The sequence below is a fragment of the Tinamus guttatus genome, unplaced genomic scaffold (assembly GCF_059628265.1).
Source record: "Tinamus guttatus ecotype Peru unplaced genomic scaffold, ASM5962826v1 Tinamus_guttatus_pri_ptg000389l, whole genome shotgun sequence".
Classification (NCBI taxonomy): domain Eukaryota; kingdom Metazoa; phylum Chordata; class Aves; order Tinamiformes; family Tinamidae; genus Tinamus; species Tinamus guttatus.
In genome coordinates this window covers 8,552,656-8,569,259 of record NW_028288923.1, presented here as the reverse complement: position 1 = coordinate 8,569,259, position 16,604 = coordinate 8,552,656, and the positions used below count along the sequence as shown (strand labels likewise).

General features: G+C 49.1%; 1 protein-coding gene across 1 annotated transcript in view; it reads right to left on the bottom strand.

The window, feature by feature from the left end:
- Positions 1 to 12,195, bottom strand: part of NECAB2 (N-terminal EF-hand calcium binding protein 2) — a 58,251-nt gene extending 46,056 nt beyond the window's left edge. The window contains exons 1-2 of the mRNA XM_088530912.1: positions 11,981 to 12,195; positions 8,994 to 9,018 (exon numbers count right to left, since the gene is read on the bottom strand). Of these exons, the coding sequence (XP_088387038.1) occupies positions 8,994 to 9,018; positions 11,981 to 12,184 (229 nt within the window). The 5' untranslated portion in view covers positions 12,185 to 12,195. The remainder of the gene's footprint in view (positions 1 to 8,993; positions 9,019 to 11,980) is intronic.
- Positions 12,196 to 16,604: the final 4,409 nt, after the last annotated feature.

The window sequence follows — 16,604 nt, the reverse complement described above, 5'->3', positions numbered from 1 at the left end:
GTTATCTGGTTCAGCAGAGAAGACCAAAGCAAGCAAGAAAAGGATGAAAGTCAGGCAGCAAATTCTTCTGCTTCTGGTTTAAATAAAGTTATATCTAAAGGCATCATGTAGGGAAAACAGCACTGCTTTAATGACAGTAATTTCTCACACATTCCCAAAACAAGACAAAACACATCAGAATTTGTACAAGGCCTTCTCCTCTCTCATTCCTGGCAGAGCAGCTGAAGAGGCAGCTCTCCTAAAAGGGAGAGGAGGGCATCAAATATTCTATTTACAGCAGAGCAGACGATAGTAGAGAGTGTGTTTGAAAGACAAAAAACAGATTTTCGTCAATTTTCCCTGCAGCCAGAGAAAGGCAAATCAGCACGTTCTGCAGTCCCTGCACACAGGGCTGCAAACCTTCAGCAAGACTGCTGAGTAAGTGTGCTCAGAGCAACTTCCTAAGACTCAGAGATTGCCCAAGTTTGGTTGTTATTTCCCCAGAACAGCAAAAGGAGACATCTCAGCATCATGCTGACCTCCTCTGCCAAATTAATGTCCCCACTCCAGAGTGGGGAGGGCTGAGAAAGACCAATTTAGAAACATAATGTATGTAATTTTGCATGGGGACACAGCTGGGAAGGGGGTAGTGCAAACACTGAGGAAATCTGTTTTGGGCAGGCAGTCAGCACAGAAGTTTCCAGACTTACACTTCATCAGAGACATCCAAAAAGCAAACAAAGGGTGACATTTGAGGACATTTCAGTCAATCTGAAGCAAGGGGCAATGCGACCAACTCTAAGAGTGCCCTAACTGCAGGGCTGTACTGAACCTGGGCAGACAGTGGGAAAGCAGCTCAGAAAGGTGACAAAACCACTGCTGGGAATGCAACTAAACCAGTTGATTTTCTGATCCACACCAGCAGAAGTTCCATTTCGAATGAACTAAAGGTCTTAGCATAAAGCTTTGTAAGGGGCTACGCCAGGTCTTTGCAGGCCAGAAGGCTCCCGATGCCCCAAATGTGCCGCTGGGCCACATGCAAGCCTGAGACATGGGAAACCTCATTCTGGTGCCTGCAACACAGGAATGTCATGACATTGCTCCTCCTTTTCAAAACAAGCTTGTCCTGCTTATAGCCCTGGCAAGAGGAAGAGCACAGAGGCCTCTCAGATACTGAGATGCAGTAACCACTGGAGCTGCTGACTGTTGACAAATTAGCAGCAAATTATTGAGGATTAGAGAGCTACAAACTCATCGCTTTCTGCAGCCTAGGGAAACAATACCCAGATTGCACTGGCAGCAGACGCAGTTTTCCATTCAGCTAACAAGCTGTGTGGACATGGAGATGGCAAATTAAACCAACTCTAAAGACAGATCGCTTATTTGCATTCTCAGAAGGCAGAAAAAGTTATCCTGCTGCATTATAATTTACAGCATATAGGACATGCAGCTCCTTGTGCCAGCACTGACAGGATGAAATTACTTGAATAACAAATTAGAATATTCATAATTCCTAATTAATAACCAGCTTCCTCATTTTAACCATTGAGACAAGAAGTCCAATTCTAAGTCTATAATGCTGATCACTCCCATGGAAGATGTTTGAGACCCTAAGACAAATTACAGTAAATGTTCTACAGCCCTTGTCCAAAAACTTCCTTGTCACTAGCTGATTCTCTTCAGGAACTTTTTTCAGGGGTAATTTTTGCTCAGAGGTCAGCATAAATAAGAGCCAGAGGGCTCTTTCTGAGCATGCCGGTCCTCACCACTTTGGAGATGATCCATTTCTGCTTCCCAAATCCTCACCTATCTCCTGAGCCCTTCTGGTGGCCTCCTTGGGGACAGCAGCCAGAGGAAACCTGGTTAAATCCAGTTCTGTTGGTCTTGGTTTTAGGTTCTTGCTTCATAAGCTCTTGCATTTCTTATTTATTTCCACAGAAGGATTCAAGTCCCATACAAAGTACATCTTGCTATTTGTCCTAGCTAGGATGGGCATCGCAGCACTGTCAAAAGTACTTAATGTCTCCACTCTAAACTATGCTGCTCTTTTCCATATTGTGTCACCAGGAAGCTTCAGCAAAACAGCTGAGCAGGGCAGAAGTGGAGCCTTCCTGCAGGGAAGGCACATCTGCTCTGGAACGATTGCAAGGAGAAAAAAGAGCCAAGTATGTATTTCTGCTTCAGCAAATTAAACAAGCACATCTTTATGATTAAATACCTTTACAAGAAGTTTTGAACAAAACCTAAAGCTGGCACCGAGGAGCACCCACCGCAGCACCAAGGGGCACAAGTTCACGTGGCCCAGGAACAGCAGCCCTTCGGGATGAGCTGGCCCTGCTGCCCAAAACATGCACAGATCTTCTCACCCCACTGGCCTGCACAAAGTGGGACCTGCCCGCATGATTTTGCTGCAACAGAAAGCGGAGGAAAACATCTCTTCCCATGAAAGCTCAGCCACCCCACAAGGTTTGCCCTCCTCTTCACTGTGCCCAGGTGACAGGGCAGGCAGTGCCTCTTCATGGGGAAGAAAAAAAAAAAAAAAAAAAGTTAACATACAGCATATAATTTGGTACATAATATATAGCGGTATTGCACAAATAAAATGCAGACACACACACTGTTTCTGCGCACACCCTGCCCCATCCGGGCACTTCTCCGCAGCCCCAGCCCCGTGAGGTAGCGCGGGCTGCACAAGTAGGTCATGATGCAGGTTGGGAACGGCAGAGCATCCCTGGATGCCATGTGCCTTGCTTACATTTAATTACAAAAGCAACTGCAGGGAAGGTAGAAAGAAAACTGTGGATTAAGCCCCAATGCAAACCCCTCTCTCACAGTATGTCCCCAGCGGCTCCTTTTGCCCTCCCCAGGCTCACAGAGAGCAGAGCTGGTCCTGCGTTTCAGCCTGGCCCACTTTAATTTGACTGCATATCAAACAAGGAGGAAAGGATTTGAAGAACCAAGGCGTTTGAAAAATGCCCCGGAGCTTTTTCTCCATGGAAAACAGGGCTGTCTCGCTTCTGCTCTTAATTAAACAAAACTTCAGAAAGCAGCAGCTGGGGTTTGTGGAAACGCTTGCTGAATTGAGCAAGTGAAAATGCCAAACACGCAGTATTTCAATTTTAGTTCAGCTCAGCTCCATCTTCACATTTTCCCCCCAAAACTCACAACCGTCTCCCAACTTTCATTTTGCTTTTCCACAGGGAAACTGAACAAATGCCCAGGACGCTCCAGAGACAGTGTGGAAAGAAAAACACCTCCTGCAGGATTTTCCTTTGAAGACCGAGAATTTAAAAGATAAATAAATAAAGGCACAATCTTCAACATGACTTCTGCACTAGTGCAGAGCCCTTTCCAGCTGCTCTTGGAAACAGCTGGATTTGCTTGCCCAGAAGCAGAACTGGGGATGGGCTCAGCCCATGCTGGGAAGAGGCCTCCAAGAGACCCTCTCACTGGGGAGCCCACCACGGCTTGACAGAATTGGATCTGAGCTTGCAGAGATGCTTCGTGCATTTTTAATGCCATGTGCTGCTTTGCCTGTACCGAATCTGCACTTTTTCAGCCCATGCTCCATCGTTAGCATCTCACCGCTGCTCGCTGCAGCAGCCCAATCTGCTACAAACCCCTCGCCTCAGTGATCCGAAACTGGCACCCAGAGGAGGGTGCTTGGGCCAGTGAAGAGCTGACCCCCTGGAAGCATTAGACAGGTTATTGACATGAAATGTGAATAGGAAATATGGACTTTTCCCTCAGTGAGGTCTCCTGGGATGCTGCTCCTCACTTGCAGGTGATTTACTAGCAGAGTTTGGAGGCATCCAAAGCCAGCAGCTCAACTGCCAAACTAGTCATGGAAGGTGTCTCAGCAAGCAGGCCAAGCTGCTCGCACTCTCCAAGGTGCTCATGTGCAAGGCTCAAGGAGGACCTCGACTCCTTCCAGGCCTTCCTTCACCCATCACTGGCCAAGATGCATCCACCAAATCCACCTGTGCTTCACAACTATTAGCAGAGGCTGGATTTCCCAATGCAGTCAATGCTGTGGGTAAAGTTAGCAGGGTTTGCAAGTCACCCACTGTCCTTACTGACCTATTTGGGCACATACTTGTACAATATGAGAGGCATTTTTTTCTGCATCTTATTTACACTCTTCAATTTCCTTTTGAAAGCTTCACAAACCTCTCAGTAAAGAGGTGAGGAAGATAAGGGCCATGGCAAGGGTTGGTGCCAGACATTCAAGAAAAACCTCTGAGCGAGAGTTCAGGTGACATTTTGCCACAAGGGAGAATAAAGATTTGCTCTTGCCTGCAGTTTTCACCCTCATTACAGGGGAGCTAATTCCAGACCTCATCCATCTTCAGCACTGCAGAGGACTCTGCTTCGGCTCCAGCATCTGCTGGTACAAATCTGCTCAGAGCCCTGTCATAGCACAGGTGTTGCAAGAAACATTTATTCCTTATTCTTGCTTTATAAAAGCATAAAAATATTCAGCCTAGCTCAAAGGTTTAGCAGTGTGACACCCAAAGATCAGAACAAAAAGATACATAACTGCAAGCTCAAACATCAACACTACAGTAACACTCATGGGAGGTAAAAGGGGGAACAGCTGTATTGTTTGTGTTATATTATGATGGACCAGTCCTGTTCCATGATGATTTAGGAACATACAAAAAACGTTGCATTGCCTTGGTTATTTGCTGCCCCCTCTGTGACCACATTTGCTCAGCTCAGCACTGTGGGAAGGGAGACCACAGCTCAACAAGCCACATTCTAAGGTCCTTGATAAAACAAAAATAAAATTAAAAAAAAAAAAATCACCCTGCATCTTGGTTTTGCACAGAAGTGCCCAAGCCTGTGGACAAGGGATGAGGCTGGTGGGAAGCAGAGGTCTCACCCTGCCAATATAGGCAGGGGCGAGAGACCCTGAGACAACAAAAGTTTTCACCAGCACACCCCATTAATCCCCCAACTGGGGATTTCAGAGCACTCGCACGTCACAAACCTCTCTTAGCAGGAAAGATTTGCAGCAAGAGTCTTCCCAGGCAATTAGGCAGCAACACACATGCTGCTTTGAAGGACACTCAAGGACCACGCACTGCACTTCTTAACAGGGTCGCCCTTTCCCAGGGCTGAGGGCCTTTAAAATGTCAGGCTCCTCATTTAGGGAGCAACAACTGCTTTTGAAAAGTTCAAGTGCCCATGTCGTGCCTGAGCTTTGCAGCATCCCCACGGATGGTCCTTTGTGAGGCACATCCCTCGCCACAAGTCCTGCCGTTGATCGGCTCTACTCGCAGGGCACTCGTTATACTTGCTATATGTCTTACTATGCATGCATCCACTTCATAGCTCCTGTGACTTCTTTGGGTTCAACGGTTCTTCCAGTTAAACTCCAAAAGATCATTTCCCCCTCCAATTTCCAAATCCGAGGGACCAGGGGCAGTGTCCCCAGCCCTGACTGGGTGCTTACAGCATGAAGTTAGGAAGTAGCACACACCATCATAGGGGAAGCGCTCGTGTCTGCCCATGCCATCCTGGGATACACATAGGGAAGGACCTTGGCAGAAACCAACCTTGGATACAAAACCCGAAGACCCCAGCTGAATCATTTCTCACACTAGAGCCCAAATTGCACCATTCCCCATTTTTCCTTGCTAGAAGTTATAGATCTGGATATGGCCTTGCTTTGGCTGCAGATATCTCTCTTCCTGCAAGTCAGCAAGATAATTATTCCCCTCTCTCTGCTGCATGTTATTTCGGTTTTAAAAGAGTGAGACTGATAATAAGGAGAAAGATACACGCACAACTTAGTGCTGCTCCTGGCCACTTGCCTGAATGTGGGCTGCCAGAGCCTGTTTTTTCACAATTGTCTGGCACAAATTGCCAGTGAATTATAACCATTATTTGCAGCAATGTATTTGTTCTGGATGCAGTTTTAGTCTTATTTAATTTTAACAGCTATAATAAACTACCTTTGATAGATACAACTGATCAGAGGAAGGTGCCTAATTAAAGGTGTTCAGAAGCCCTGCATGTGCTGGGCTGCCAGGGCAAAGGGACAACTTCGAGGGCAGAGAAGCAGAAATCAAAATGTGCCCTTCACACAGGTTAGGAGGGACAGTGATTAAACACAACTGTGAAATCCCAGTGATTAAACTGAAACACAAACAGCTGAAGACCAGCCAGCATGAGAAGGTTCCCAGGAGGGCGCTGGCAGCAGGTAGCCCCGGCCAAGGGAGCAGGGCAAAACCAAAGTTGCTTCAGTCTCACTCATGGCAAAGGAGAGCAGATCTTAGAAGCAAAATTCCAGGGCAAGCACATGCCAAATGCACAGGCTGCTCTGCTGCCTCCTGAGCCTGGTACACATGGCCCCTGGCATGTCTAGGTGTCCCCAGAGATGGCAACCATCAGCCAAACCTCCAAAACCCAAATCAGCTGTGTCCATCTAGTCTGCTGGACCACTGCAGGCGTCCAGGCTGCAATAAATCCTTACCAGGCACTTTAAAATTTCATCTCTGCCGAAAAACATCAACAATTTAGCAAGCAGAATATCGATTCACTGGATCTGCTTGGGAGAGCTCCCTGGCTCCGGCAGTGTTAGACATTAATGAGGGAGATCAAAGAGTGTCCTGGGTGCTAAACTGGCAGCCTCAATCAGTGGCAGGCTCGGCTTGGTGACAAACCTCTGCTCTCCCAAAACCAGGGCACCTCCAGAGACGTCAATGCACCAGCCACCACAACTAAGGTATTGCCAATAAAGCTCAGTTTTGGAGCTAGGGATCAAGAGTAGCCAACAGGTCCCTACACAGCTGCTAATGCTCTTGGCTGACTGTCACCCTGCCACGTGAATGCTCCTGCTGTGCAGCACCCAGTTAAATGGCTCAGCTTCGGCTCCAGAAGGAAATTGCTTTTACAAGTCCTCTAATTGAGCACCTTCTCAAAGCCTCTCAGAAAGCAGGATCCCACGTTCCCACCCACTGCAACGTGCGGCAGGGTCATTAGAGCTGTCGCCAGTCCTATCCCCATCCCTCTGCTCAGCACCACGTCCCTAATGAGGGCTGCAGAAGAAAACACTGAGCCCCTGGTGCGCAGCAGGAGGAGGAGCAGCAGCCCCAGCTCCTTCAGGCAGCTCTGTGTGCCAGACCTTAATTGGGGCCCTTCAAAGCAGATCGGGAGTGTTTGAAAATACCATCCTCCAGATCAGATATTCTGCTTCAAATCCCTGAGCCGAAACCACAGCCCCTGCTCCACCGCTTCCCCCAACTCTCACTGTTTTAAGGGGATTGAAGCCAAAAACAAAAGTCAAGCCTGATTTGCTTGGAAGCACGCTGGAAGTTTATGGTTTTAAAGGGTAGACAAAAGCACCATCATGTCTAGTGAGAGCCTGGAGATCAAGCCCGACAGTCACCTTTTGCAACAGCTACGTTATCTCAGAATTCATTGGGTTGATGGGTTTATTATTTTGGGAACAGTGTGTCCTGATTTAAACAGATGTCAGTACTTTAAAACGCAGTGCTATGAACTTAACAGGGGTTCAGGAAGACAGCTGAGCATGCAGAGAGCTAGGAAAGCCGGAGACCCACGGAGCTGGAAGGGGGTCCAAGCTTTCTGCCATTACACAGATTTACAAGGTGCTCTCTGATCAGACTAAGACAAGACTATAGAAGTGCAAAGCATTTATGTTATTATTGGGATCTTTATATATATTCATATTATATATATATATATATATATATATATTCATATATTATATATATATATATATATTCATATATATATATATATATATTCATATATATATATATATATATATATATATATATAAGAGAGAGAGAGAGCATGCATCTTCCAGGCCTTAAAACCACCTGGTGATCAATTACTATGCTAAGTCCTAATCAAGGAACTTTCTAAAAACATTTCGATACATCAACAAGGCAAGCAGGAATAGCTGCCTGCTATTTTAAACCTCCAAACAAGTACAGGAGGAAGCTTTTCCATCCTCCTCAATTCTCCAGCCTGGGGAGGCCACAGGGAGCCCCAGTCAGCTCACTCCAACTCATCATCTTGGTGAAGCACAACTTGAAACAGTCGCATCTAGCATCCACGGACACGCTGCGATCCCAGGATCCCTAAGTGCAACTTGGGGCCAGTTCTGGCTGCAGAACACAGGTCGCAAGAACAGGAAAAATACTGGGGTTCAAAGCAAACCCGGTTCTCCTTGGTACAGGGCAGCCGCAGGGCCTGGAGATTCCAGGATAATAAGTCTCATGCTTTTGCGAGGTGACCTTTTCATAGTTAATCACTAGCAATTAGGCTGTTATGTCAAAATAAAACTGTCTTAAGCTTGCAAAGTGATTGCCGCTATTTAACATATAATTGATTAACAGCTTTCTAATGAGAGGATTAGAGAACACAGTAGATAAAGCAGAGCTATAGAGCATTGCACAATTAAGAACTTAAGACAATACACCTCAATTTTCCTGCCACATGCCAATTAAACTATTAAGTATTGTTTACCAGGACTAGCAGGATTACAAGCCTGGAGGTGGATTTATTAACAGAGAAAGGAAAAATCACTCCTACACTGGAGAGAAAAAAATTGAGTGCTTGGTTGCCGTGTCCCTGCAAAGCCCAGCCAGAGCCAAACCAAGAGGTTGTGCCCCAGCTCTTCTCCCTCACATTCAGATCAACTATTAATCTTCCCAAATGGGGGCTGTTTCCCAAAGCTATTCCAAAATTTATAATTGAGAGATCCTCTGTTATCACTTAGTTGTGTGAGTTTTTTGTTTGTTTGTTTTTTTTGAAGTGTTCCTTTGAGGCTTGCAGAATTACCCAAGATCCAGCTAATTCTGCACACCAGCATCATGCGTGTGCTGAACCGTTTTGCAGAGGCTCAGACTGTAGCAGCACCAACACTTGGTAAAATGAATGACACTTAAAACAACCCAGTTAGATATTGCTATCTAAAAAGGTAAAATGGACAAACATTTGATCAAAAAAAGTCAAATGAAAAGATGCAGACTTACCATTTTTGTCCGCTCTTCTGAAAATCTAGAATGAGAAAGAGATGCATTTTGACTTTTTTTAAATTTTATTTTATTTTTAAGGCTTGTTCCCATTTCCCATGAAGCTGCTACCCCCAGGACCAAGCTCAGCCCAACACAAGTGAGAGGTCTCATCACCTCTCACCACCAAGCCCTCCCGGTGCCTATCTGAAGCAGGACTCACCCAAGGCAGGACTTTGTCACTGGCCCAGCAAAAACTGAAGACCCTGCTTTTCTGACAGCAGAAGTCCCCTTTGCATGTTTTCCTCTCTTTTCAAGATGGTTTTGCAATGAAAATACAGGCAACACAAAACCAGGTGATAAAAGCTTTGAGCAAGTCGCTTCTTTCCTACCTCCCCTGCAGAAGGAGGCAGAGAGCTGGGAGCCAACGCAGGATAAAACCAGTGGCAAGAGCCACCCAGCCAAAGCCTCCAGCCTCGAGAGCATCACCTCGGCCATGCTGCACGGCCCTGTGCTTCTTAAGCTATTTACTAAATGTTTTTTCCCCTGAAGTCCCCTGTGTGGGAAGGAAGATTATATTTAGACTTAAGACTACAGTGTGGAGAAAGCAGCCCACAGACAGGAATCAGAAGAAAAACAGCAATAACACTATTACAGGAGAATTTGCTGGGGAAAAACACCAGCAGAAACAACTGCTATTTTTCTTGATAATCCTGATGATAAAAGTAGCCCTGACCCACCACAATTAATAGTGATAGCCTCGTGCAAGGGCTGCACGCTGCTAGGTTAGCACAGAGAGTGACCACGAGCACAGCTCTTGCCAGGAATTACTGAAAAATTAACAGGCTCATAACCCAGGCAGGCAAGGGAAAACATTATCCTCTCTCCAGGCCTGACCCTATTAATGTGAGTGGGAGCAGAGGCTTTACTGTACAAAGAGATTTCCCTGCGGAGGGAATAAAAGCATCAGCAGCACCAAGCAGAGCCAGCCGTGAAACGGGATCCTGAGTTTTTCTGGGTCATAAAAAATCATTACAAAAAAAAAATATATATATATATAAGTGGAGAAACTGCTGCACCAAAAAGGGAGCTCAAAAGACAAGCTGAACTGCAGGACATGCTCTTTAAGCGAATACAGTTTAATTAATCATTTGTTTGCCCAAAGAGCTTTCCAGGCTGTGTGGGTATGTTCAGGCTCATGCAGCAGGACCGCAATTTCTCTCCACTCTGGAATCTTCCCATGGGAGAGGCATCCCAGACCCCACAGGGACCCTGTGCCCTATCCCAAAACACTGCTCCTTTGCGGGCCTGGACACCTTGTTCCTTCCCAGTGAGCCCTTCCAGACTGGAAAGCCACTTTTTTTTTTTTTTTTTTTCCAGGCAGGACACATGTTTTTGCTGTTCTCCCAAGTGGCTGCCACACATTTGCCCGGCAGGAGTGAAGCCATTGGAAGCATTTGCACTTATCTTGGACAGAAAGCAATGGCTTAGAGCTTTAACGCTCACTTCTGCCATCTCAAAGCTCTCGGATGAGGATCTGCTCTGCTGGAGGTTGCTTGATTGAGGTTTTCTTGGCAATTTTATTAATTTCACACCACTGGGAAATTGCTCTCTTGCAGCCTCACCATACGCTGCTCTTTCAGGGGCAAATGCGAGTAAACAGCAACCCGATGCTCTGCCGCTGTTGCCTACAGCATTAGATGGAATCGGGCAGAAAAAGGCTCAGATCTGGGGGCTTCCAGCAGAAATTCTCCATTTGGAGAGAAACTCTGTCCCGTACCAAGGTAATCACCCTATCCAGAACAGGTTCATTTTCCTAGCTCAATCCTCACAGTGAGGAGAAAAAAAAAACATTTTAAGTAGGTAAAATTGAATGGATAAGATACTGTTCCGGTAGGAAAACAGCCCTTCATGTTCTCAAGACAGGCTGCAGCAATCTTGGGGCAGGCAGTGCTTACGCCACATGGAAATATAGGGAAAGACAACCAAAAAGAAAGAGCAAAGTTAACTTTAAAAATGCAAGTGCCACTGCTACTTTTGTCCTTCTGCATTAAGTGGCATTTCTGCACTGCCCGTCCCATCACCTGGGGCGCAGGCTGCTCACACGTGTGATGAGTTGCAGGCACCTGCCCATGCCAATACCTGCCACAGCAAGTGCCACACTTGAGCAGAGTGTTTGGAAAGCACAAGGAAGAGATGCTGCTGCCTAATGCCTGAGCAACGGGGAAGAGAGCATGAGCTATCCTTTACTACAACCAATGCCATCGGGAGCTTATTTTTTATCTCACTACGCCTTTTAAGCCAGAAGATTGCAGACCTGAAGATGGGTGCTTAGTAATTAGACTCTGCAGCTCTGGGATGCTCTGGGATTGCACTGCTTGCACTGTGGCTTCTCCCAACCCTTTCTCCTAATTGCACCTAAGTGCAGACAGCCTAACAAAGCCCCGAATTGGAGAGGTCTATAAATGATCACAGCCGAGGAGCCCAGCACACCCCTGCCGGCCCCCCAAATCCGGGTAAGGGATTCCCAGGTCCCATTCACAAGCACCTGCCTCCCTCCCTACTCCCTCTACAGGGTTCCCCACAGCTCCTTGGGGGGCCAGACCCAGGGTGCACCCCCGTATCCCCCAGCCACGGGCTGCAGGACCAGAGGCGATGCCGGACTCCGGGGCACAGCGGTGCCCAGAGCCATCCCGGAGCACAAGAGCTGGGAGGGGATAAAGCAGGACACAGAGGGCACCCCGTGCCCAGCCTGCCCGGGGGACACGGGTGCACCCCCGTGCCCAGACCCCGTCTGCGTCTGGGGACAGGCCGCACCCAGAAAACGGGGTGCAAGAGTTGAACGCACCCCCAGCTCCGGCCCTCCGGGGTACGGGACACTCGGGGAGCCCCCTCCGCTGCAGCCCCGGGGTGTCCCCGTGGCCACGGCCACCCCGGTCCCGCGGGATGTCGCAGGACCGCCACCCCCCCCACCCGTCCCCGCCGCATCCCGGGGGTCCCCAACTCACATCGAGGATGACCGAGGTGCCCTTCCTGTGCGCGGCGGCGGGGCCGGGCTGCGGCAGCTGCCGCTCGGCGCCGGAGCCCTTGTCGCTCATCTTGGCGGCGACCCAGCGGAGCAGCCCGTCGAGCGGGCGCAGCGGCGGCGGCGGCGGCTTCCGCAGCAGCCTCTGCACGCCGGCCCGGCAGGAGCGCGCCGCCTGCTCGCACATCGCTCAGCGCGGCCTCATGCCGCCGCCGGGCTCCCTCCTCCTCCTCCTCCTCCTCCTCCGCCTCCTCCTCCGCCCCCGGCCGCGCCGCCCCGACGGCAGCAGCGAGCGAGCGGGCGGGGGGCGCCTGGGCCCCCCGGCGTGCTCTGAGCCAGGGGATTGCAAATCGGCAGGATTTGCTAATTAGGGGGCAAAAGGAGCCTTTGGGGTGGGGGGATCCTGCGTTTCATGCACCCTGGGGCACCCCCCTGCACCGCAGAGCTTTCTGCTCCCATCCATGCTCCAGCTCTAACACAGAGGTGCCAACTAGAGCTGGGTGCTGCCTCACTTGGCACAGGTCTGCAGCCAAACAGCCCTGGGCCAGGCAATGGCAGGAATGCAAGTGAGCCACATTGCAAAGCTTAGGAAGCTCTTCATTAGGGAATCCTCCTCATTAACAGCTCATTAATACAGCCCTGAAACTCACCTGCTCACTCCAAAGCAGGACACGCAACTGCTTGAGAAACCAGTGACTTGCTAAAGGCCATGCCGTGGATTGCCCCAGAACCGGGCCCACATGGCAGGGTCGTTACTGAGCCAGGTCTTCTAACCTGCCGCTCTTGGTCCAGGTGAGGCTTGGGTTGGAAGCACACTTCCCCCCGCACTTCATTTTGTCATAGCTGCTGCTGCTCCAGAGAAAGCACCTGGGAGCCCTGTTCTCCCTGCTGCTGTTACAAACCAGTGGGCTCAGCGTCTTTGGGGCTGTTGCCTCTTGTTACAGAGCTGCTGTGGGCCCCAGGGCACTGTGTCTGCAAATGTGCTGACCAGTGCATTGCCAGCACCGCACTGGCCTACGCGCTCCAGCGTAACACTTCGCACATTGCTGCAGCTTTTAAAAAACCTGCTCAAAGGGAACCCAAATCACCAGCTGCAGTTTCCAATAACGCCTAAGGAATCCACTAGCTTTTGTCCAAGGCAGATCAGAAAACCCCCTCCCTCCTCCCTGGCATCACTGCCTAGTGGGTCAAAAAAGTCCCTTTCATCTGCCCTTTGAATTAGGTTTCTTTCCACAGCCACCCAACCGCAGCCCAGAAGTGAACTTCGCTTTTAAAAACTCCCAGCAGGCCGAGCCTGTGGTCACCTCAGTGCAAATATCATCTATGGCTTCCTAATATTTACTAATGACCAGCGGACCCAGGTTAATCCAGCTGCTCCTTCAGAGGGTAAGGAAATGGCAAGAAGAGGGCAGAGCATCCTCACCTTCCCAGGCAGGGCCTGCAACACTGTTTTATCTCCTGCACTGACTTATGCCAAGGCTTTTTCTTGTAATGCAGCAAGCAATCACCAGGTGATTTTATAACAACTATTATAGTACAGCTCAAAAATGCCCAGTTATCAGCAGCATCCACCTACCGCACTGTCCAAATTGAAGGAAAAGATGCAGAGAGATGGTGCACATGCATGCAACGTGCACCTACATCTACAAATGCAAGAGGGCTTTCTCTGCCAAGAACACCATGTCACTGACCCTCACCACAGGCCTTGGCAGCAGAGCCCTGAGCTGTCCCAGCCCATCCTGGTGCTCAGACATGTGGGGGAAATCTTCAAGTGCCACCCTGTGACATATTCCAAAGCCAGATGCTATCTCAAAGGCAGGGACAGGAGCACACAGAAAGCTCCAAACACACCATTTAAAAGGCATTGGCAGTAGAGAGTTGCACCAGCTCTCGCTTTAAGACTCAGTTTGCCTTTAAACACAGCTAGAACCACACTCCATCCAAGGATGAGATGAGGTGCAAAAGAGAGCTTAGCAGGGTTTCTTTTTTCACTCAAACATCCCTTCCTACGCCAGGAACATTTCCACAGTTCTGAAGGAGCTGGGCTGAACCCCAAGGGCAACATCTAGTGGAAAACCTTTATATGCAGTTGTCTTTCTGCCACTTGGAGATGGGGGAAGAAATAAGCCCCACCTGAGGACAACCACGGAAACAAGCTCTCACCACCCAGCCCCAACACCCCTACGTACAGGTGCGGGTGTTTGGCTTGTGCGTGGGCCTAGCAGAGAGATGCTCCAGCTCGTGCATGTTTATTATTTACTGTAACATTCACACAAAACAGATCAAAATGTTTTTCCCTTGGACATGAGGACAGGACTATTAAGCAGCTGCAGAATAGGTGAATTCGGGTCTGATAAGTGTCTAAGATTGCCCATTGTGGCTTATGCTCAGTGCCCCTTGCATCAGATCAGATAGTGTGTAGTACCCATAGTAAAAAGCGCAGAAATCTGCAGGGGCCACTGGCCATTTGGAGTTACCAAAGTCTGTGTGTGCACAGGAGCAAAAAGGAGTGTGTCACCCGTGCCAGGCGGCTGCAGCCAGGCCTGGCGTGCGTGCGCAAGGACATCTAGTGACTGTGTGGGATGCTGCAAGGAGGCCGGGACGGAGGCGCAGAGGTCCTGGCGGCTGCAGAGGGTCCCGCAGCACCGCGTTACGGGGGCTCTGGAGCATCCCATTCCCATGGGATGAGCCGCATGGCTGGGGCAGCATCCTGTAAGTGCCAGCTCTGCAAATGTGGCTTCACGAAGAAAATTCATCTCCTCTGAGGGGGAAGTCCTGATTCAGCCTCGTTTGGGTTGTGATTCTGATGGGACTTCAAGAGCTGGAAGTTAAACTGCGATAGCAACTGCAGCTGCTTTATAGTTCTCCCAATAAGGCTGGAAGCAGAGAGGGCTCATCCTTCTCTGCAGGGTTTCCCAGCTGGGGTTTGGCACCTATCTAGGCATCTTCTAGCTGCCAGCCTCCGCAGCTCTCTTCCAGCAGCTGGATGCGCATATGTTGTGGTCTCTTGCTGATCACTGAGCTGCTGCGGCGTTGGCAGCATGAAAATCCCGTCTCTTTTCAAGAAGAAACACTTCAGTCCCGGCTGTGGACGGCCAGGCTGCAGATCACAGCCGCCTGGGCACCACAAGCAGGGCTGTTCCTGAGCAGCAGGATATTCTGGAGCATCATCTCAGATCCCTGCAGCAGATGAGGGTGGAGAATCGAGATCTCAAACACCATCTCGGAGCGACCATCTCACACGGAGCAGCAGGATGCTGCAGCGCACGGGCACTCGCCTGCCAGGGCCCTGCCCTCTGCTCTGGGGGGCCGCAAGCTTTTAATCTACTCTGCAAAATGCAGATCTTTGCTCTTAAACTAAGAATGTAGTTGGAGAGATCGCTTGGTGACTTTCCAAATGCTGCAGGACTTCTGGTCAGCGCAGGGATAACAAATCACTGCCAAAGGGAGCCTGACTGGATTTAAAAATCTGATTTTTGGAAGCTGTAGCGTTCTCCCCATTCCCATCCAGCTCTGAGTGCAGACGGACTTGGATGCCCCTCAAGCCCTCCTTCCCCTCTGGGAGCAGCACACCGCACACCCCTTTACTTGGACAAAACGAACCGGCTTTACTGCATGTCTGAGCAAAAGCTGGTCCTGGTGCTGGTATTTTCTGCAGTCGTAAGAGGGAGCTGTGCCCCAGCGAAGCGCCCACATCACTCCTGCAGCCAGCAGCAGGCGTGCAAGCACATGCACGGGAGCTGACCATCAGTTTGGATGTATCCCGTGAGGGGCATGCAATGCAATTTGATGTAAATTCAGTGTATTTCGAAAACGACAGCCTGTTATTCTTGGTGTTTGAGGCGCTGCAATAAGAGCTGCCTGGATGTAGAGACTGTTGGAGGCTGAGTTGAACCTGACCCCAAAGATGAGACATTGGATACCTGGTGACAGGCTGAAAGTCTTTTGGGCTTGAGGAGCAAACTGCAAGCAGCAGCACCAAAAAGTGGCCAAAAAAACAAAAATGAAATGTGTGCAGGTGAGCGGCAAGGGGTCAAACATCTTTACCGAGCCACTTCATTTGACCCAAACCAAAAAGCTCTGCCTCCTTTTGCAATTTCTCCTTCTGTTTTTAATTTAGAGAGGTTTTAAAATACAGGATGCTGCCTCAAAAGGATAGGTCAATACATTTACTTAAAAAAAATTCAAGGTAAAGCACATAGAGGTAAATCAGCTGCTCATTTAAAGATGTTTTGAGTGCATCAACAGGTTAAAGATGGTCTTCCTTCTCTTCTTGGAAATTAAAAAATTGTAGCTATTTGCAAAATCTGTACAAGTTTATGACAAACGCAGAAACCTGGCCTCGTCCCTGCAAACTCCACATCTCCCGTCTCCCACACGCACACACACACACACGCTCTGGTTTTCTGTTCCTCACCAGGGCTTGACTCACCCCTTCAGAAGCTGTTTCCAGGCAAAACCTGTCCCGACAGCTTTGCTGCCCTGTGCAAGCCCAGATTGGTGCTTTGAGCTTTGTGAGACAGCCCATAATCTCCTTGAAAATCTACCAGAACAGCCTGTACCCAGATAATTGCATAATATGATGTCCAAAAAAAATGTGCCTGAGA